The sequence below is a fragment of the Ranitomeya imitator genome, chromosome 4 (genome assembly GCF_032444005.1).
Source record: "Ranitomeya imitator isolate aRanImi1 chromosome 4, aRanImi1.pri, whole genome shotgun sequence".
Classification (NCBI taxonomy): Eukaryota; Metazoa; Chordata; class Amphibia; order Anura; family Dendrobatidae; genus Ranitomeya; species Ranitomeya imitator.
The window spans coordinates 452,758,817-452,781,663 of record NC_091285.1 but is presented as its reverse complement, the minus strand read 5'-3'; the positions used below and the strand labels follow the sequence as shown (position 1 = coordinate 452,781,663).

Here is a 22,847-nt window from a genome sequence, read left to right as displayed (position 1 = left end):
TTAGTGTTTTCGTTTTGTTTTAATGCGAGACATTCACATTTATTTATTGTTTTGGACTACTAACTGGCAGACACTCATTACAATCGGCCTCCGCTGACCAGACCACTGCTGCCCGTGTACCCCTTGGAACCAATTTTATATTGCCTACAGTCAGCCCAATTTTATTATGTTAGGCCTTCGAAGCCTGTCTGCGGCCCGTTCTTTCTACTACTACTACAACAACAGGTCTACTGCTGCCAGTGTACCCCTGGAACCAATTATAAAGTGCCTACAGCCAGCCCAATTTATTATGTTAGGCCTTCAAAGCCTGTCTGCGGTCCCTCCTTCCACTAGGCCTCCACTGACCTGTCTACTGCTGCCCGTGTACCCCTGGAACCAATTATAAAGTGCCTACAGCCTGTCCAATTTTATTATGTTAGGCCTTCAAAGCCTGTCTGCGGCCCGTTCTTTCTACTACTCCTACACTGACCAGTCTACTGCTGCCCGTGTACCCCTTGGAACCAATGTTAAAGTGCCTACAGCCCAATATTTTTTTATGTTAAGCCTTCGAAGCCTGTCTGCAGCCCATTCTTTCTACTACTCCTACACTGACCAGTCTACTGCTGCCCGTGTACCCCTTGAACCAATGTTAAAGTGCCTACAGCCCAATATTTTTTTATGTTAAGCCTTCGAAGCCTGTCTGCGGCTCGTTCTTTCTACTACTCCTACACTGACCAGACCACTGCTGCCCGTGTACCCCTGTAACCTTTTTTTAAGCTGCAGTGAGCCACATTTTTGGTTTAAGGCCTACTACCTGTGTCTGTCTGCGCCACTCAATACAGCTGTGTTCCTTTGAAAAAAGCTGAGCGTCAATAGTCTTGTTTTCAGCCTCTAGGAATTTTAAAACTGCATTGGGGCTACAACTTTGGTAGGGCCTACTAACGGTGTCTGCCGCCCCAAGGTGTGCCCCAGGTTTCGTCCACATTGCTTCGATCTTCCTACTCTCGTTTAGTAGTTGTTGGAAACTACACTGCATTAGGCCTACAAATTGGGTATGGGGTGTAGAGACGGTGTGTTTCACTCCAAGGTGTTCTCCATGTTGCCTTTCCTGAGCTTCTATCTTCAGGCTCTTGTTAAATAGTGGTTAAATGGAACAACTGCATTTGGCGTACTAGTTGGTTTGGGGCCTACTAACAGTGTCTGCCGCTCCTTGCTGTTCTCCTGGTTTCCTGTCCTGAAATTCCATTTTCAGGCTCTCGTTAAGTAGTTGTTAATGTTAGACTGCATTTGGCCTACTAGTTGGGTTGGGGCCTACTATCGGTGTCTGCCACTCCTTGCTGTTCTCCTCCACTGAACAAAGCTGTGCCGCCTGTTTACTACGGTTGCCAATTTTGAACTGCATTTCGACTACTTACTGATTTGGGCCTACTCTCTGTGTCAGCCTCTCATTCCAGTTGTCCTCCACTGCAATGCCCCCTGGTTAGTCCTGTGTTACCAATTTTGAACTGCATTTAGCCCACTTTATTCTTTGGGCCTATATCTGTGTTTCCTCCTCATCCTGCCCATTGCCCAGCCAGTGATAGATGAGTCTGCTGGTACATTGACCCATAACGCAACATTCCCCGTGCACGCTACACAGCAAGATTGTGACCCTGCTGAAAGTCAGGTTCCTCTTCCCGCATACCATACCACCTTACACGGGGACAAAGAGGAAGGTGCAGATGAAAGTGCAGGTTCCTTCATCAGGTGGGGGGAGGAATACTAGTTGGCGACGTCACTGGCACAGGGCCTCTCATAGTACGCAAAAGTGTTGCTGCCGGTGGGAGGCGCCCCCGCCGTGCAAACACACCGCTGTACTTTGAGGGGCCCTGTGCCAGTGCCAATGCCAACGAGTGGGCCCCCCCTGCTTGCTCAGGATCACAGCACTTGCAAAGTTGAAATACTTACCTCTCCCTGCTCCACTGCCGTGACGTGGTCCAGATTTCCTGGGCCCACTAATTACTTGAACCAGCCCTACCCCCCACAACTTTAGCCAAATGACCCCCAATTTCAAATGCCTTCCAATTATTATAAGGTAAATTACGATTGACAAGCTTCTGTAACAAGAATGGATGTTTTTGCCATTAAAATGGGCAGTGTAGGTGTTTTCCTGGCCTCCACTCACTGCCGACTATGCTCCCCCATTGACTTGCATTGGGTTTCGTGTTTCGGTCGATACCCGACTTTTCGTGATAATCGGCCAATTCCACTCAACTCGACTTCTAAGATAGTCGGGTTTCGCGAAACACGGCTCGACTCTAAAAAGGTCAAGGTCGCTCAACCCTAGTCTCCAGTTACAAGCGATTAATATATTTAATGATTAAGTGATTAATATAATTAATTTTATAGCAGATGGGATTAATCGTGTTGCTTCTATTTTTGCAGATGACAACAAACTATGTAGAATAGTGCTCGTTATGGAAGATGTTCAAAAGTTAAGCGTTTGAGCATCTGGTTGGCAGTTGAGGTTCAATGTGGAGAAATGTAAAGTTATTCACATGGGTTCTAATAATATGAGGGCATCATTATGTTTGAGGCATATTAACCCCTTCACCATCTTGGGATTTGTTTGTTCTTTTTGCCATCCATGGCATTTTGAAGGTGTTGATTTCTCATCTGTCATGCTTTTTTTATTGTCGAGATTTCGCTTCCATATATTGCTGGTTAAGCAAGTTTTTTTTTAAGCCATATTTTACATGCAAAATATTTGTGATAAATGGACTTTACTTATATTTACTCTGTTAAACTATAATGACAGTTTATATTTTATTACTCTAGAAGATGACTTCTGAAAACGAGACTGGAAATCCACAGATCACCAGCAAACCAGCTGTTAATGAAGAGCAGGCCATTAATTTGGTAGAGGCACTTTTTGGCCTTAAAGTATCCAAAGTAAAGCCTCTGCCAAGTTACGATGATCAGAACTTCTACATTCAGACTTGGGATGATGGGAATATTACACAAAGAGAATATGTTCTGAAGATCTTGAATGGTGAAGACAGTAAGAATTCAGAGCTAGTTGATGTGCAGACATGTGCCATGAAGTTTTTACATGATGAAGGTCTTCCTACACCAAATGCTCTGTTCACAAAATCTGGTGCCATCATGTCTCTAGAGGCTATTGGTGAGAAAGTGCTTTACTCAGAACTAGTGAATATGCCCAATTTGACTTAACTAAATGCAAATCAATGTAAAAAGATGATAAGCAAAATTGAGACTCATATTCTGGAAGCATAAATTGGATATTAATGCATCTTAACATGCTAAGGTGGCAGCTGGACAAGTCGTAGATGGGAGGTATGTGTCCCTGAGGTGCCAAGCCAAGTGATGTAGGGCCCAGAGATGCAGGCTCCAGCACATATAGGTGTTTTTTCATGAGCCCGGATTATGGGTCCTGGTTTTATGAGCAGCTGAAAGACCTGGGTGGGATCGGCTGCTCACTTCCAGTCCAAGTCTTTGATTGTCTGATTTAAGGCAGCAGAGGCTGTCTCAACGGGTCTATGTGTTTTGCAAGGTGTGGAGGCCTTGCATGTGCTGCTCAGACCCTGCTTTAAGTCTGAGAAGAAAAGACTCACGTTTAATCGGGTGAGCCCGTGCTGTATATGAACGGGTTATTTTCCATTTTGTTCTGTTACACCCTTTGTTTACCTGGAAGAGGCTGTCTTAAGTTGTTACGGGTTTATAAACTTTTAATAAATCGCCTGTTTGTTCGAATCAACGAACTAAGTCCCATGTGTGAACCAGCAACTACCACAAAGCCGATCCCTCACAATATGTATAAAGAACTATAAGCCCATAAGCCCTATCAGGAGGGTGAGCGGACCTACTGCTACTCATGAGAATTTATGAAGACCTCCCCTTCATCGACCACATTAGTCAAGAGATAGGATGCACAACCTTTTAAGGTCCATGTGCCATTTTATTATACTAAATCGGTGCCAAGATAACTTAAATGCAGGCTAGACTCAAGTTCCAACTTTTGGCCCTCCTATTGAGCGAATGGGAATCCCCTTTTTCTAAATCAGTACTTCAGAGAGGAAACTATGATGCAGGTGACGTTCGCCATAGAAGATCATGGGTGTTATGGTGCCAGTTTTTTAATTTTACTACTCCCATAAACTACAAAACAGATCCACATATGTAGATGGACATCTCTAACTTGTTTACTCTTGTTTTAAGTAACAAACAGGGATCAAAGGACCCAATTCTCCGATATGGGAGACTTAAGCCTCTTTCACACTTCCATCTTTTCTCTCCCGTCGAAATCCGTCGAGTTTTGAAAAAACTCTCTCTCTCTCTCTCTCTCTCTCTCTCTCTCTCTCTCTCTCTCTCTCTCTCTCTCTCCCTCTCTCCCTCTCTCTCCCTCTCTCCCTCTCTCTCCCTCTCTCCCTCTCTCCCTCTCTCCCTCTCTCCCTCTCTCCCTCTCTCCCTCTCTCCCTCTCTCTCTCTCCCTCCCTCCCTCTCCCTCCCTCTCCCTCCCTCTCTCTCCCTCTCTCTCCCTCTCTCTCCCTCTCTCCCTCTCTCCCTCTCTCCCTCTCTCCCTCTCTCCCTCTCTCCCTCTCTCCCTCTCTCCCTCTCTCTCTCTCTCTCTCCCTCCCTCTCTCTCCCTCCCTCTCTCTCCCTCTCTCTCCCTCTCTCTCCCTCTCTCTCCCTCTCCCTCTCTCCCTCTCTCTCTCTCTCTCTCTCTCTCTCCCTCTCCCTCCCTCTCTCCCTCTCTCCCCCTCTCCCGTCCGTGTGCTGTCTGTGCTTCTCGTCCATGTGTTGTCCGTGTATTGAAGCATTTTTTTCAATTTTAACCCTATGACTTAAAAAAAGCACACGGATGTCATCTGTGTGAAGTACGTATTTACACGGACCCATTGACTTTAATGGGTCCGTGTGATCCGTGCGCTCCGACGAACACTGACATGTCTCCGTGTTTTGCACATGGACACATAGTCCATGAAAACTCGCTGACATCTGAAGAGACACATTCATTTTAATGTGTCTACATGTGTCCGTGTCTTCGGTACGTGAGGAAACTGTCACCACACGCGCACCAGAGCCACTAATGTGTGCAACCGCCCTTAATATATTTAACATAAAAATGCTAGGATTTAAGAAGTGGCATGTATTCCTTACAAATGTGAATTTATGATTAAAAAAACCTAGTAACATACAACATGGCTCCAGAATGCTACAGTATGGTTTGCCTTTAAGGATACAACAACATATGAAATCATAGCCTATGTTGTCCCAGTGTCGGACTGAGGTGCCAAGAGCCCACCAGTAAAATGACTTTGGGGGCCCACTTTTCACCTGCATACAAATATTACACTACCCTTGTCACAAATTTCCTGCTATCCCTATTTATTAATAAACTGGGTAGTTTGGTTAATGAATGATGAGATGTTGTTTTTTCTGTACAGAGTATGTGAAGTGAATTATGCCAAATACTGCCCATACAGTGGGGTTGGGGGCCCAGGTCTGCACAGGGGCCCACCGGGGGATTCTCCTGTTACCCAGTGGGCCAGTCCGAGCCTTGTCCTCATTGCTTTCTAAAAGGTTATACATTCTGATATGGTAACATAATTTACACTTCATTTTTAGATTATGGAGGTGTCATACAAAAACATATGGTGAGACTTCTGACCTACCTGCCAGGGACGCCGGCAGCTGAAATTACAACCACTCCTGAAATCTTATTTGAAGTAGGAAAGCTAGCTGCAATACTCGATGAAGCCTTAACAAAGGTACGATTAAAACACTGTGAAAGGAATATGTCTTCAGACTGATTCTCTACCACACCTAGAATTACATAACTATTTTGCTTTCAATAGAACATTTTTTCATGAGTTTAAGGTGCCGACGGTGGTTTTAGTCTTGGATCACAAGGATTATATGGCTATAATCCAGATGACTCCGACATTTGCTATCAGTGAGACACAAGGTAACAGAAGAGTTTTGAACCTTTCCTATCAGTAAATCTGCTGATAGTCTTTATAAGCTCACACTACTTTATAACACGGCTGAGTGTTATCTGATGTCGGCCAAATGCTATACTATGGGGCAGTGCGGATCTGCCATTATTTTTTCATGACAATTCCGCATGAAAGCACAGTCGCAGCATGCAGCGGGTGGCTGCAAGACTTGGCTCACAGGCACCCATAGAAATATATGGATGCGTGCGAAGCATGTCATCCGAGTGTAGTCCGAATACTGCAGACACTGGCAATGAAGGAGATGGAGAAATTACTTTCTTAGTCTCCTCCGCACCTGTGCTGCGATACCCACATGCTAGAATAGGAGGACAAAGCACTGACACTCTTCTCACGCTCGCATCAAAGTTTGAGCTGAGAGTCTTGTGCACGTAGAATCCAATTCTCTCGCATGAAAGAATCATCAGATGTTATTAGCCAGTGTGAGTAAGAATATCTTTCAGATGAATGAATGCTTAGACTCATAGAAAAAAGTGCTAGAACACCCCATGTTGTTGGTTTTTAACGAGATGCAACATAAGTTAGGATGTTCAGCCCGAATGTCACATAATACAAATGTTTATAGCAGAAAAATGTAATTTAACAGCAAATCTTGCACAGTAATTCAAGAGACCGTTCCCTGAAGGCTTGAGACAATGAATAACCATGTCATATGATTTTACATTACAGAAATTTCAGCATTCATGTAAGAAAAGTTTTGATCGTGGGGAGTTTATATGGAACTTATCAAACACCCCATTGCTGAGAAAATATACATATGCAATTAAAGAAGAAAATTTACGTCAGAAAATAGAAGGCGTCATCAATCAATTTGAGAATTCTGTGAAGCAAGATCTGAAAATATTCCGACAATGTAAGTTGGATCTAACTAGGGAAAACAATATTATTTATTATCCACTTTCACTATTTTAAAAAGGAACCTATCACATGAAAAAAAAAAATGTTATTAACCTACAGACATTGGGTTAATCTGCAGATTAAAAGCATTCTGAACATGTCCAGCACCCGCACTAAGGCTATGTGCACACGTTGTGGATTTTGCTGTGGATCCGCAGTGGATTAGCCACTGCGGATTCGCAGCTGTTATCCATGCGGTTTACAGTACCATGTAAACCTATGGAAAACCAAATCCGCTGTGCCCATGGTGTGGAAAATACCTCACGGAAAGGCTGCGTTGTATTTTCCGCAGCATGTCAATTCTTTGTGCAGATTCTGCAGCGTTTTACACCTGCTTCTCAATAGGAATCTGCAGCTGTAAAACCACAGGTGGAATCCGCACAAAACCCGCAGGAATTCCGCAGGAAATCTGCAGGTAAAACGCAGTGCATTTTTACCTGCAGATTTTGCAAAAATCGGTGCGGAAAAATCCGCACAGGATTCCACAACGTGCGCATAGCCTTACAGCCCCGTTACCAGGAGGAAATGAATTTTATTCCTCCCCAGCAGCATTCAGCTTCTAGTAATCAGGAGTGGGTTGCATGGCTTCAGTTGTAAGGTCGTGGACTGTATTAGGCCAGTCTCACATGTCCAGATAATTCCGGTACCGGAAAAATCAGTACCGGAATTGTCCGTGTGTCCGTGGCTCACGTGGTACATCAGTATGGCATCTGTGTGCTGCCCGTGTGCCGACTGGGTACCACACGCACCGTGCAGGAGACAGCGCTACAGTTAAGCGCTGTCCCACTACTTCGACCTCCCGATTAGGACTTCAGTGAGAAGTTTCAATATATCAGAGGTCTATAATATGTCTGGCACTCCTGCTGATAAGTGATAAATGTCTAGTGTGAGAAAATTACATCTTGCTGCAAAGTTCCACTGCAAATTACAGCTTGGCGTGGAGTTACTGGACACCATGTCATCTGCTTTTACCAAAAAAACACTTTCCCAAAGTCCATAAATCCAGCTGTGAGAAGTTCCATTCTGCTTTTGTGCAGCTACTATAGGCAGCACAGTTGATAAGTGGTTTGCATGTTCTCCCTGTGTTTCCGTGGGTTTCCTCTGGGTTCTCCGATTTCCTTCCACACCACCAAAAACATACTGATAGAGAATTTAGATTGTGAATCCCAATGGAAACAGTGATGCTGATGTCAGTAAAGTGCTGTGGAGATAATGGTGCTATATAAGCAAGTAAAATAAATAAATATTCACAAATGTGGCATATGAGCTTTAACAAATTCCTTTATAGAAAACCTGTGATGTGAAAAATGCTAATAACCTGCAGATAAGGAGTTAATCTGCAAGTTAATAGCATTCTGAAGTTGCCAGGAGCCCACACAGAGTTCGGCTGCTGGAATTAAATTAACTTTATTCCCCCCTGGTGTTCAGTCAAAGAGGGCGCCAGTACAGGTTCAGTTATTTCTCCGAGTATAGAGATTGGTGGCTGTAACCATGCCCCTGGCACTGACTGACAGCGACTCAGCATTAGGACCGGCTGTCAGTCAGTGCTGATGGTGGTGTTACAGCCATTGCACTCTATACACAGAGCGGTGACTGTGTAAAGTGCCCAATAGCGGTAACCCTAACCAAACTGCTGTCTGTCTGTCTATGCTCTGGCACTTTACAGAAAATAGTATCCCAGCGTCAGCGTCCCATAGGGGTGGAGCTGCATATTCATCACTGTAATGGGCGGCACCACGTGACCGCTCATACAGGAGAAGGTGCGGCGAGGACAGGACACTGCGAGGGAGCCGGGTGAGTATTTTATTAGGGATCTTTTTTTTAACCCCTTCATGACCCAGCCTATTTTGACCTTAATGACCGGGCCGTTTTTTGCAATTTTGACCAGTGTCCCTTTATGAGGTAATAACTCGGGAACGCTTCAACGGATCCTAGCGGTTCTGAGATAGTTTTTTCGTGACATATTGGGCTTCATGTTAGTGGTAAATTTAGGTCAATAAATTCTGCGTTTATTTGTGATAAAAATGGAAATTTGGTGAAAATTTTGAAAATTTCGCAATCTTCACATTTTGAATTTTTGTTCTGTTAAACCAGAGAGTTATGTGACACAAAATAGTTAATAAATAACATTTCCCACATGTCTACTTTACATCAGCACAATTTTGGGAACAAAATTTTTTTTGCTAGGAAGTTATAAGGGTTAAAATTTGACCAGCGATTTCTCATTTTTACAACGAAATTTACAAAACCATTTTTTTTAGGGACCACCTCACATTTGAAGTCCGTTTGAGGGGTCTATATGGCTGAAAATACACAAAAGTGACACCATTCTAAAAACTGCACCCCTCAAGGTGCTCAAAACCACATTCAAGATGTTTATTAACCCTTCAGGTGCTTCACAGCAGCAGAAGCAACATGGAAGGTAAAAATGAACATTTAACTTTTTAGTCACAAAAATGATCTTTTAGCAACAATTTTTTATTTTCCCAATGGTAAAAGGAGAAACTGAACCATGAAATTTGTTGTCCAATTTGTCCTGAGTACGCTGATACCTCATATGTGGGGGTAAACAACTGTTTGGGCGCACGGCAGGGCTTGGAAGGGAAGGAGCGCCATTTGACTTTTTGAATGAAAAATTGGCTCCACTCTTTAGCTGACACCATGTCACGTTTGGAGAGACCCCCGTGTGCCTAAAAATTAGAGCTCCCCCACAAGTGACCCCATTTTGGAAACTAGACGCCCCAAGGAACTTATGTATATGCATAGTGAGCACTTTAAACCCCCAGGTGCTTCACAGAAGTTTATAATGCAGAGCCAAGAAAACAAAAAATAATTTTTCTTTCCTCAAAAATGATTTTTTAGCCTGGAATTTCCTATTTTGCAAAGGGTAATAGGAGAAATTGGACCCCAAATGTTGTTGTCCAGTTTGTCCTGAGTACGCTGATACCCCATATGTGGGGGTAAACCACTGTTTGGGCGCACGGCAGGGCTCGGAAGGGAAGGCACGCCATTTGGCTTTTTAAATGGAAAATTAGCTCCAATCATTAGCGGACACCATGTCACATTTGGAGAGCCCCTGTGTGCCTAAACATTGGAGATCCCCCACAAATGACCCCATTTTGGAAACTAGACCCCCAAAGGAACTAATATAGATGTGTGGTGAGCACTTTGAACCCCCAACTGCTTCACAGAAGTTTATAACGCAGAGCAGTGAAAATTAAAAAAAAAAATTATTTTCTCAAAAATGATTTTTTAGCCCGCATTTTTTTTATTTTCCCAAGGGTAACAGGAGAACTTTGACCCCAAAAGTTGTTGTCCAGTTTCTCCTGAGTACGCTGATACCCCATATGTGGGGGTAAACCACTGTTTGGGCACATACCGGGGCTCGGAAGTGAAGTAGTGACGTTTTGAAATGCAGACTTTGATGGAATGGTCTGCGGGCGTCACGTTGCGTTTGCAGAGCCCTTAATGTGGCTAAACAGTAGAAACCCCCCACAAGTGACCCCATTTTGGAAACTAGACCCCGAAATGAACTTATCTAGTTGTGTGGTGAGCACTTTGAACCCCCAAGTGCTTCACAGAAGTTTATAAACGCAGAGCTGTGAAAATAATAAATACGTTTTCTTTCCTCAAAAATAATTATTTAGCCCAGAATGTTTTAATTTTCCCAAGGGTAACAGGAGAAATTTGACCCTAATATTTGTTGTACAGTTTCTCCTGAGTACACTGATACCCCATGTGTGGGGGTAAACCACAATTTGGGCACACGTCGGGGCTCAGAAGGAAGTAGTGACTTTTGAAATGCAGACTTTGATGGAATGCTCTGCAGGCGTCACGTTGCGTTTGCCTAAACAGTAGAAACCCCCCACAAGTGACCCCATTTTGGAAACTAGACCCCCCAAGGAACTTATCTAGATATGTGGTGAGAACTTTGATCCCCCAAGTGCTTCACAAACGTTTACAACGCAGAGCCATGAAAATAAAAAATCATTTTTCTATCCTCAAAAATGATGTTTTAGCAAGCAATTTTTTATTTTCACAAGGGTAACAGGAGAAATTGGACCCCAATATGTTGCGCAGTTTGTCCTGAGTACACTGATACCCCATATGTGGGGGTAAACCACTGTTTGGGCACACGTCGGGGCTCGGAAGTGAGGGAGCACCATTTGACTTTTTGAATGCAAGATTGGCTGGAATCAATGGTGGCGCCATGTTGCGTTTGGAGACCCCTGATGTGCCTAAACAGTGGAAACCCCTCAATTCTACCTCCAACACTAACCCCAACACATCCCTAACTCTAATCCCAACTGTAGCCATAACCCTAAACACAACCCTAAACACAACCCTAATTCCAACCCTAACCCTAAGGCTATGTGCCCACGTTGCGGATTCGTGTGAGATTTTTCCGCACCATTTTTGAAAAATCCACGGGTAAAAGGCATTGCATTTTACCTGCGGATTTCTAGTATTTTTTGTGCGGATTTCACCTGCGGATTCCTATTGAGGAACAGGTGTAAAATGCTGCGGAATCCGCACAAAGAATTAACATGCTGCGGAAAATACAACGCATCGTTTCCGCGCAGTATTTTCCGCACCATGGGCACAGCGGATTTGGTTTTCCATAGGTTTATATGGTACTGTAAACGTGATGGAACACTGCTGCGAATCCGCAGCGGCCAACCCGCTGCGGATCCACAGCCAAATCCGCACCGTGTGCACATAGCCTAATTCTAAAAATATGTGCACACGCTGCAGAAAACGCTGCGGGTCCGCAGCAGTTTCCCATGAGTTTACAGTTCAATGTAAACCTATGGGAAGCAAAAATCGCTGTACACATGCTGCAGAAAAACTGCACGGAAACGCAGCGGTTTACATTCCGCAGCATGTCACTTCTTTCTGCGGATTCCGCAGCGGTTTTACAACTGCTCCAATAGAAAACCGCAGTGAAATGCGCAGAAAAACCGTGGTGAATCCACCATAAATCCGCAGCGGTTTAGCACTGCAGATTTATCAAATCTGCTGCGGAAAAATCTGCAGAGGACCAGAATACATGTGCACAAATCAAAACCCTAACCCTAACCCTAACCCTAACCCTAGTTCTAACCCCAACCTTAGTGGAAAAAAAAAATTCTTTATTTTATTATTGTCCCTATCTATGGGCGTGACAAAGGGGGGGGGGGTCATTTACTATTTTTTTTTATTTTGATCACTGTGATAGGTTATATCTCAGTGATCAAAATGCACTTTGGAACGAATCTGCCGGCCGGCAGATTCGGCGGGCGCACTGCGCATGCGCCCGCCATTTTGGAAGATGGCGGCGCCCATGGAGAAGACGGACGGACCCCAGGAGGATTGGTAAGTATGATGGGGTGGGGGAAGTATGGGGGGGTGGATCGGAGCATGGGGGGGTGGATCGGAGCGCGGGGGGGTGGATCGGAGCACGGGGGTGGATCAGAGCACGGGGGGTTGGATTGGAGCACGGGGGGGTGGATCGGAGCACTGGGGGTGGATCGGAGTGCAGGGGGGTTGGATCGGAGCATAGGGGTGGGATTGGAGCATGGGGGAGTGGAGCACAGGACGGAGGGGAGCGGGGCAGTGTGCAGGACTGATCGGTGGCTTGGGGGGGCGATTGGTGGGGGGGGGCACATCAGTGTTTCCAGCCATGGCCGATGATATTGCAGCATCGGCCATGGCTGGATTGTAATATTTCACCAGTTGTAATAGGTGAAATATTACAAATCGCTCTGATTGGCAGTTTCACTTTCAACAGCCAATCAGAGTGATCGTAGCCACGGGGGGGGGGAGGTGAAGCCACCCCCCGGTGAAGCCACCCCCCCCTGGGCTAAACTACCACTCCCCCTGTCTCTGCAGATCGGGTGTAATTGGAGTTAACCCTTTCACCCGATCTGCAGGGACGCGATCTTTCCATGACGCCACATAGGCATCATGGGCCGGATTGGCACCGACTTTCATGACGCCTACGTGGCGTCAAAGGTCGGGAAGGGGTTAAACACGAAAAAAGGATTTTTCATATCTTCTATCAAGCGAACGCTGCTGGAGAGAAGATATGAATGGCGGCTTCAGCACCAGATGCAGGGGACAGCGCTTATCTCTAGCGCTGTCTCCTGCACGCTCCGTGTGGTACCCAGTCGGCACACGGGTGGCACACGTGTGCCGCACGTGTGCCACATGAATGGCCTACGTGAGCTCACGGACACACGGACACGGATAATTCCGGTACCGATTTTTCCGGTACCGGAATTATCTGAACGTGTTTGACAGGCCTTAAAATGTGTCTATTCTGAAGCCAAGTTATACTTTTAGGCTATGTGCACATGTCATGATTTTCTGCAGAATTTTCCTAAACAAAACCGGACTCTTTCTGCAGGAAATCCACATGCATTTTTTGTGCGTTTTTTTTCCGGAGCTTCCCAATGCATTAAATAGCGAGAAAAAAGTGAAAAATCTGCAAAATTAATGAACATGCTGCGTTTTTTACTGCAATGCTTTTTTTCACGGAAAAAAATGCATCATGTGCACAAAAACTGCAGAATGCTTAAAAAATGATGGGATGCTTATGTATGCGTTTAAGCGCTTTTCCCGCGGAAAAAGGCCAAAAAAACGCAAAAAATCCTCAACGTGTGCAAGAGTTTTTGCTTAAAAAAATAGCTAGCAGTTTCTTCATTGTTGAATGGAGTAAAAGAAAAACACGTATGAAAAATGCCAATAAATAGATTGCTTAAAAAACAGTCAGCTCTACATAGTTGGACACTGCAAACAGTATATAGCAAGGGCATATTTATAAGATTATCTCAGCAGAGAAACATTAACATATCCAATTGTGCAACATAATATTATTCCAAGATCTGTTGATTAGGAATGTACTATGTTCATTGGACAACCCCTTTAAGCTGTTTGAGTAGTAATCATGTGACTGCTCACATGCGATTTTCATATTTATAATCATATGTCGGCTAGCTATTTTGATTTTATGCAGGTGAACATAAGTTTGAAAATCACATATAATTGGTCATATGATGACTGCTTGAATCGGCAAGCAGAACTAAATTTTGGCTGTGACTATAAGGCCGGGATCACACACAGCGAGATACGGCCGAGTCTCGCAGGTTAAAAACAAGCTCTGGCACCGGCACTCCGGAACGGAGCGAGCGGCCGCACAGCAATACATGGAGCCGCATGCTCCGCTCCGGAGTGCCGGTGCCAGAGCTTGTTTTTGACCTGCGAGACTCGGCCATATCTCGCTGTAGTGTGACTCCGGCCTTATACACACTGTTAGGACTTCTTCACACATCCATTTTTTTGTGTCAGTATGCGATCCATTTTTTTAAGGGCCGCAAATACGGACATGCACAACCATCGTATTCCATGTTGTTGTGCACGTCAGGTTTTTCACACTGACATGTGACTGTGTGTCCGTGTGAAAAACCCACAGATATGTCAGTTTTTTTGCGCAGCCTTTACAAAATGTGTGCTGCATACGTGCACATTAATGATAAATCATTTCTGTGTGTCATCAGCCTTGACATGTACTGGCGCTGGAGAAGAAGCAGTGCAGTTCATGCTATTCCCAAGCGCCAGCGGCTTAAGGCAGCTCTCATCATTGTCTTCCACTCACGTTGAGATTAGCGCAACCAGGAGACAATAATGGAAGTTGTATTAAGCAGCAACTGTGTAACTCGTGTGTAAAATTAAAAAAAAATGCGCTCCTGCTTAATTTTCATAGTAAGCAGAGGGAAAGTGCTGTTGTTAATAATCTAGGACAAGGAACAATATCCTATAAGGTTCCCAGGCTATTAATAACATCTCACATCTGTTTGATTTGCATTTAGTGGTGAATATATGGGGAACCACAGAAAAAAATGACATAGGGTCCCCCTATAAATTTAAACCAGCAAAAGCTAAACAGACACATGTGGGTTAATATTATTAGCCTGGGAAGGTGTCATGGATATTGCCTCGCCAGTCTACCAACATCAGCCCTCAACCACCCCAGAAATGGCACATCAATAAGATGCACCAAATCTGCCATTTAGACTCTTCCCACTTGCCCTGTGGCAGTAGAAAAGTGGGGTAATCTTTGTGGGGTTGATGTTAGCCTTGTATTGTCAGCTAACATGAAGTCCAGGGGTTAGTAATGGAGAGGCGTCTATAACATGCCCCCATTACTAACCTCATAGTAAGTTTGGAAATTAACACACAGCAAAAATAAAATCTTTATTTGAAATAAAAATAAACACCCTATTTTATACATTTATTTTATTTTTTTTTAAAAGTTATACTCCCCTTACGCCTAATCCATTGAAGCCCTTGTCTACTGTAAAACAAACACAAAATAATAAACAACCATATCCCTCACCTGTCCTAAGTGAAGGTAAGCAAAGCTGTCCCATGACGGAATCCATCTCTGCGATAACTGGTTTACAACCTGAACGTTGCCACGTTGCGAACGTTCAGGCTAAAAGCCATGAGGCAATTAAGTGCTGTTAGCGCAGCTTCAGTGACGAATGGTGATATAAAAGAGGTTACTGCAGGCAGGGGTGGATTAAGGGTAGCCAGGGCCCCGGGCTGTTCACACACTGTGGGCCCCCCCGGTCATGAGACGGGGGTCATGAGATGGGGGTCATGAGACGGGGGTCATGATATACCCGAACCAGATTATTCCAGAAAAATGGCCGGGCCCTACTCTACTGTAACCTATTAAATATTTGTTAAAATCTGCAATACAATTTAGGTATATCTTGACCAATAATATCACATACAAGGAACAAATACCACCGCACCATGACCAGACCACAAATTACAACCACAGTGATCGAATAATATCACATACAAGGAACAAATACCACCGCACCATGTCAAGACCACATATTACCACTTGGTGACCAAATAGCACATACAAGGGACAAATACCACAACACCATTTCCAGACCACATATTACCACCACATAGTGACTGAATACTACAATACTGATCAGTAATGAAAGAAAAACAAAAAACACAATACTATCACCATAAGTGCCAGTATTCACAGGAGATCTGTAATTAGTATGCAGTGTCTGTGTAGAGGTAATACAGAGATCACTGGTGGTATTATACACAGGAGCTCTGTATATAATGTATAGGTAATACAGTGATCACTGGTGACATTGTACACAGGACCTCTGTATATAGTATACAGTGTATACTGTCAGTGTATAGGTAACACTGACTCACCAGTGACGTCTCTAGGTGAAGTCCTTCATCTTTCATCCAGCACAGACCGCTATCATTTCTTCCAGCCAGGACTCGTTTCTGCAGGAAATAACAGTTATCTCAAGCTCCGCTTGCAGAACACATTACTTAATTTTTCACAACTTCTACATTACACCACATGAAGATAAAAAGGCCATATAGTGTCACTCTGCACAGTAACAGGACCGCCCCCCCCCTCATTTAGAACAGTATACTCAAAAAATAAAATAAATACATCACTGCAGTAATAATATCCCTTAATTAGCCCCTATGGTAATAATATTCCCCACCCTGGCCCCGTTTATCTCATTCCTGGCTCCAGCCATATGTTCTCTCATCCTGCACTCATGAGTATCCATTCTACACCATGTGATCTCCCCATCCTGCCCCATCTGTCTCCATCGTATCTATCCTGCCCCATGATCCAATCCTGCCCCATGTCTCCAATCATGCCCCGTGTCTCCATTCTGCCCATGCCTCCAGTCCTGCCCCCAGTGTGTCCAGCATATTACCCCCAGTGTGTCCAGCAATCTGCCCCAGTATGTCCAGCATATTGCCCCCAGACAGTGTGTCCAGCAATCTGCCCCAGTGTGTCCAGCATATTACCACCAGTGTGTCCAGCAATCTGGCCCAGTGTGTCCAGCAATCATCTGCCCCAGTGTGTCCAGCAATCATCTGCCCCAGTGTCTCCAGCATTGCCCCTGTGTGTCCAGCAATCATCTGCCCCAGTGTCTCCAGCAATCTGCCCCACTGTCTCCAGCATTGCCCCACTGTCTCCAGCATTGCCCCACTGTCTCCAGCATTGCCCCCAGTGTGTCCTCCAATCTTCCCCAGTGTCTCCAGCATTGCCCCCCAGTGTCCTCCAATCTGCCCCACTGTCTCCAGCATTGCCCCCAGTGTGTCCTCCAATCTGCCCCAGTGTCTCCAGCATTGCCCCCAGTGTGTCCTCCAATCTGCCCCACTGTCTCCAGCATTTCCCCCAGTGTGTCCTCCAATCTGCCCCACTGTCTCCAGCATTGCCCCCCAGTGTGTCCTCCAATCTGCCCCAGTGTCTCCAGCATTGCCCCCCAGTGTCCTTCAATCTGCCCCACTGTATCCAGCATTGCCCCCAGTGTCCTCCAATCTGCCCCAGTGTCTCCAGCATTGCCCCCCAGTGTCCTCCAATCTGCCCCACTGTCTCCAGCATTGCCCCACTGTCTCCAGCATTGCCCCCCAGTGTGTCCTCCAGCATTGCCCCCCAGTGTGTCCTCCAGCATTGCCCCCCAGTGTGTCCTCCAGCATTGCCCCCCAGTGTCTCCAGCATTGCCCTTAGTGTGTCCTCCAATCTGCCCCAGTGTGTCCTCCAGCATTTCCCCCCAGTGTGCCCTCCAGCATTGCCCCCCAGTGTCTTCCAGCATTGCCCCCCAGTGTCTTCCAGCATTGCCCCCCAGTGTCTTCCAGCATTGCCCCCCAGTGTGTCCTCCAGCATTGCCCCCCAGTGTGTCCTCCAGCATTGCCCTTAGTGTGTCCTCCAATCTGCCCCACTGTCTCCAGCATTGCCCCCCAGTGTGTCCTCCAATCTGCCCCAGTGTCTCCAGCATTGCCCCCCAGTGTGTCCACTGATAACTGATCAAAAAAACAAAACAAAACAAGCAGTCTCCTCACCTGTCTGCGCTCCAGGCGGCGAGCTCCCTGCAGCAGCGCACACTCGCCGGCGACTGACAATGACGTCAGACGCCGGCGACGTGTGCGCTGCGGCCGACTTCAGCTGCCAGTCTCCAATTGGCTGGCGGCTGTTGTTGTTAACTATTGACGTGCGGGCGAGTGCCCGCACGTCAATAGGAAACCGCCGCAGCGCCGGAAGGGGCCCGGTGAGCAGATGAGAAGGGGCCCGATGCGGGCCCCCTCTCTCTTCCCACCGGGTCCGGGGGCACACAAACGCCGCCCGGCGGGCAGTCACAGACCATTAGCGGAGGGTCAATCTGTGCGGTAGCCCAGGGCCCCCCCAGACCACTGGGCCCTGGGCTACCGCCCATATTGACCCTATGATAATCCGCCCCTGACTGCAGGTCACTGAAAGTGCGCTCCCAGGCTCACTTCATTGTGAACGGGATAATGAACTGCGGTGAGATCACCGTGAGAATCATGAATATTTTCTCACGGTGCTCGCTGTGATCTTATTGAGGTTACCTCAGTTTATTGTCCCGATTCACAGTGAACTGTGCTCACAGCAGCTCATTGTGTCCTGCTTTTCAGTGTGAATGGTTGCATAATGGCACCGTTCATGTTGTAAATCAGATGTTGGAGAGACAGTATGGATTATCTTCACATCAGAGAGGTGAGGAATGTGGTTGTTTAAAAAAAATTTTTTTACAGGGGACACAGGCATCAGATGATTATCTTCCCCTTGAGAAAGCAGGCAAGATAGCAGCGAAACACGCGTCGGGGGTTGCGCCCAATCCAGGGACCCCAGTACTGGTTTGTGTTCTGGTGGGGGCTTTGTTACGCCATTTGGCATTTCACCCATGTTGCTCCTTAGGACATTCCCCATAATTACCCTCATCTAGGTCCATTGTCTATGGCCAGACCTTTATTACTTTAGCCATATTGGGGATACTTGTTACTAATTTGACAGAGAGGCGGGTCTTGTATTTTGGTCCTTCCTGTGGGGTTGTGGGTATCATGGATCTTTCATTCATGCATTATGTGCCAACAAGCTTATAGTGTGATATTCATTGTTAACAAAAGATACCGGCACTGATGTGTTTTTCTCTGGTGTTTTCATTTGGTGTTTTTTTTTAAGTGTGTTAGTTTTTAACAAATTTTCTAATAAAGTTTATATTGAATCTTTCTAAACGCTCCTGTTGTCCTCCTGTGTATACATATGTTTCATTGGGAGTAGTTGTCATAGGGGCCCAGATATTATCTTGGCCACCTTTCATTATGAGTCTGGGTTATTGTGCAGTGATGATTATCTTCATGTCTGACAGTTGAGGGATCTGGTTGTTATTTTTATTTTGTTTTTTTACAGGGGAAGAGGCTATCAATGGAATTTTTCAACACTTACTATGGGGTTAGCAATAGGAGAGTCTTATAGACGCCTCTCCATTACTAACCTCTGGGCTTGATGTCACTTAACAATACAGAGGTGATATCAACCCCAGCCCTCTTACCCCACTTGTCACCACCACAGGGCAAGTGGGAAGAACAAGGCTAAGCGCCAGATTTGGCGCACCTTATGGATGCGCCATTTCGAGCGGCTGAGAACTGATGTTTGTAGGCTTGGAAAGGGCCCCTTTCCAGGATATTAATATCAACCCACAGCTGTCTGTTTAGCCTTTGCTAATTTGAACTTATATGGGGAACTCTACATCATTTGTTTTCTGGAGTCCTCATAAATTTACCAGGAAAGCCTAAGCAAACAGCTGTGAGCAGTTATTTATCATGCTATCAGACAAGTTATGGATTGCTACATATGTACAGGATCAGAACCAGTAAATCATATGACAGGCAAACCAATAGGATAAAAATGTAAACCATACAACAGTGCATATTTGCTTTGAAGAACATTTTTAGTATATACAGAACAGAGAGCAGCACTGTGGCTCAGTGGTTAGCACTGCAAGCAGAGGCGTAGCTAAGGTTTTAGTTTGGGGGGGCGAAACGTCTGAGTGGGTCCTTGACCAAGTAACCTTGATTACAACAGGGTGACACACCCTAATAGTGGAGGAGAGCCTCAGCAGATGACTGCAGAGTTGCTGAAAATAATCTCTTTATAAAGACCATCATTGATATTACTGATATTATATGGTCCTATGGAGCATATAAGAGATTGCAAAACAGTTATAGATGGTGACTTAAAGCTGACATTCTTTCTGATCGAATCATTCACTTTTCACATCTTCCATCTGGCCCAGACCGACATAACAACTTCTACCTATAATGCAGACCCTATATAGTATAGTGCACCCCCCATAGGCAGTCTCTATATAGTATAATGTACTCCCCATAGGCAGACACTATAGTATAAAGCACCCCACATAGACAGACTCTATAGTATAATGCACCCTCACAGGCAGACTCTATATAGTATAATTCAGCCTTAATATAATGCATCCCCATAGGCAGACTCTATAGTGTAATGCAGCCCCCATAGGCAGACTGTATAGTATAATGCACCCCCCATAGGCAGACTCTATATAATATAATGCAACTCCATAGGCAGACTCTATATTGTTTAATGCACCCCCCATAGGCAGACTCTGTATAATATAAAGCACCCCCCCAAATAAGTACCTACGATACCTCTCTTGCTCCACGGCTTCGAGTTCCCGCACATCTCAGGACAGCGGGCACCAAGTGGTGATGTCATTGCGACCTCTGTCAGTCTGCATCACTGACGTCAGATGCTATGACAGAGATGATGGGAGAGGGAGCGTAACGCTCTCACTCTCATCAATGCAGTCAACTGTTGAACTTGCAATGATGGGGGGGGCCCTGCTAGCATCAGGATCTCCCCCCCCCCCTTCAAATGCTCAGGGGACCCATAGCGGCCAGGTGGCAGAGCAGGGATATCGAGTTTCCCTGCTGTGCTGCAAAATGTAACAGTATGGGCACGCTGAGCCCCCTAAGAGCACGGGACCTGGGGCGACCACTCCCTCTGCTCCCCTGGTAGCTATGCTACTGACTGCAAGGCTGTGGTTCTGGGTTCAAATCCCACCAAGGACAACATCTGCAAGGAGTTTGCATGTTCTCCCCATGTTTGTGTGGGTTTTCTCCCACATTCCAAAGACATACTGATAGGAAATTAAAATTGTGAGCCCCATTGGGGACAGTGGTGATCAGTAGCGTAGCTACCAAGGGGGCTGAGGGGGTGGTCACCCCAGGCCCCATGCTCTGAGGGCCCCCGGAGCTACGCTACTGTAACTATATTGGCGTGCGCAGCAAACTGATAGAGTTATATTCTGTGGCAGAGCAGGGAGAATCGATGTCCCAGTACTGCTGCTATCGGGCCCCTGAGCAGGTGGGGGGACTTGGCGCCAACGCGTCTCTACTCGGTGCCTGTGGTCCAGAGATGTGCCGGTGCTCAGAGCAGCGGAGGAACTAGGAAGAAAGGTGAGTATTGGATTAATTTTTTATGCGGTTGCACTATACTATAGTCTGCCTATGGGGGTGCATTATATTAAGGGCTGCATTATACTATAGAGGCTGCCTATTGGTGTGCATTATATTGGGGCTACATTATTCTATAGAGGCTGCCTATGTGGGTGCATTATACTATAGAGGCTGTCTATGGGGGTGCATTATACTACAGAGGCTGCCTATGGAGGTGCAATATATTATAGAAGCTGCCTATGGGGGTGCATTATATCAGGGGCTACATTATTCTATAGAGGCTGCCTATGGAGTGCATTATATTAGGGGCTACATTATTCTATAGAGGCTGCCTATGGGGTGCATTATACTATAGAGGCTGCCAATGGGGGTGAATTCTATTAGGGGCTACATTATACTATGGAGGCTGCCTATGGGTGTGCATTATACTATAGAGGCTGCCTATGAGGGTGCATTATACTACAGAGGCTGCCTATGGAGGTGCATTATATTATAGAAGCTGCCTATGGGGGTGCATTATATTAGGGGCTACATTATTCTATAGAGGCTGCCTATGGGGTGCATTATACTAAGGGCTGCATTACACTATAGAGTCTGCCTATAGGGGTGCATTATATTAGGGGCTGCATTACACTATAGAGGCTGCCTATAGGGTGCATTATATTAGGGGATGCATTATTCTATAGAGACTGCCTATGGGGTGCATTATGGTCTGCATTGTACTATAGAGGCTGCCTATGGGGTGCATTATATTAGGGGCTACATTACACTATAGAGTCTGCCTATGGGGGTGCATTATATTATGGGGCTTCATTATTCTATAGAAGCTGCCTATGGGGGTGCATTATATTAGAGGCTGCATTATACTATAGAGTCTGCCTATGGGGATTGTATTATACTATAAAGAGTCTGCCTATAAGGAGTGCATTATACTAAATGTAGGCCTATGGGGAGTGCATCACACTATATGGAGGCCTATGGTGAGTGCATTACACTATATAGTCTGCCTTTGGGAAGTGCATTATACTACAAAAAGTGTGCATACGGGGAGTGCATTATACTATATGGAGGCCTATGGTGAGTGCATTATACTATATGGAGATCTATGGGGAGTGCATTATACTGTATTGAAGACTATATTGAGGATTGTCTGGTGCATTATACTATATGGAGGCTATCTAGGGGGCCATCTTAGAGTGTGGAGATTAGTGTTGGAGCTATCAAACAGTTTGGGGGATACTAAGGGGTCAGTATATATACAGTGAGGGGGCATTAGACTGTATAAGAGAGAATCATACTGTGTATAGGAGAGCTGTACAGGGGGTAGACTAGGTGCAGTATTAGGGACACATACGGCAGAAGCGAGTCAGCATTGGGGTATTAGCAGGATGAGGAGTTTGTGCAGGCTGGGAATAATCCCACTCGGGACATTGCTGAAAATGTGAGAAGTGAAATGTGTCTTTGTTGTAATTTCTGCAGACGAGTCCTGGCTGGAGTAGTCGACATGATGCTCTGGGCCAGATGGAAAAGACTTGAAAAGTGAACGATTCCATCAGAAAGAACTTCAGCGGTTAGTCACCATCTGTAACCATGCTGTGATCTCTTATG

At 45.6% G+C, this 22,847-nt stretch overlaps 2 protein-coding genes across 10 annotated transcripts in view; one reads left to right on the top strand and one right to left on the bottom strand.

Moving 5' to 3' along the window:
• HYKK (hydroxylysine kinase) overlaps positions 1-22,847 on the top strand; it is a 90,269-nt gene that overhangs the window by 37,318 nt on the left and 30,104 nt on the right. For 3 of the 5 annotated variants that reach the window (XM_069765769.1, XM_069765771.1, XM_069765772.1), the window contains 3 exons: positions 2,797-3,142; positions 5,608-5,750; positions 6,666-6,849. In XM_069765769.1, coding sequence (XP_069621870.1) covers positions 2,797-3,142; positions 5,608-5,750; positions 6,666-6,849 — 673 coding nt within the window. The remainder of the gene's footprint in view (positions 1-2,796; positions 3,143-5,607; positions 5,751-6,665; positions 6,850-22,847) is intronic. The other 2 variants (XM_069765773.1, XM_069765770.1) reach the window with 1 other exon arrangement.
• The window catches only part of LOC138676454 (long-chain fatty acid transport protein 2-like), a 264,978-nt gene that overhangs the window by 238,534 nt on the left and 3,597 nt on the right, over positions 1-22,847 (bottom strand). Inside the window, exon 1 of one of the 5 annotated variants that reach the window (XM_069765765.1) lies at positions 5,655-5,772. The exons of the other annotated variants lie outside the window; for them this stretch is intronic. The gene's annotated coding sequence lies outside the window, so the exon portion shown is untranslated. Of the gene's footprint in view, positions 1-5,654; positions 5,773-22,847 lie in introns of those variants that run through there. 5 annotated transcript variants of the gene reach the window in all.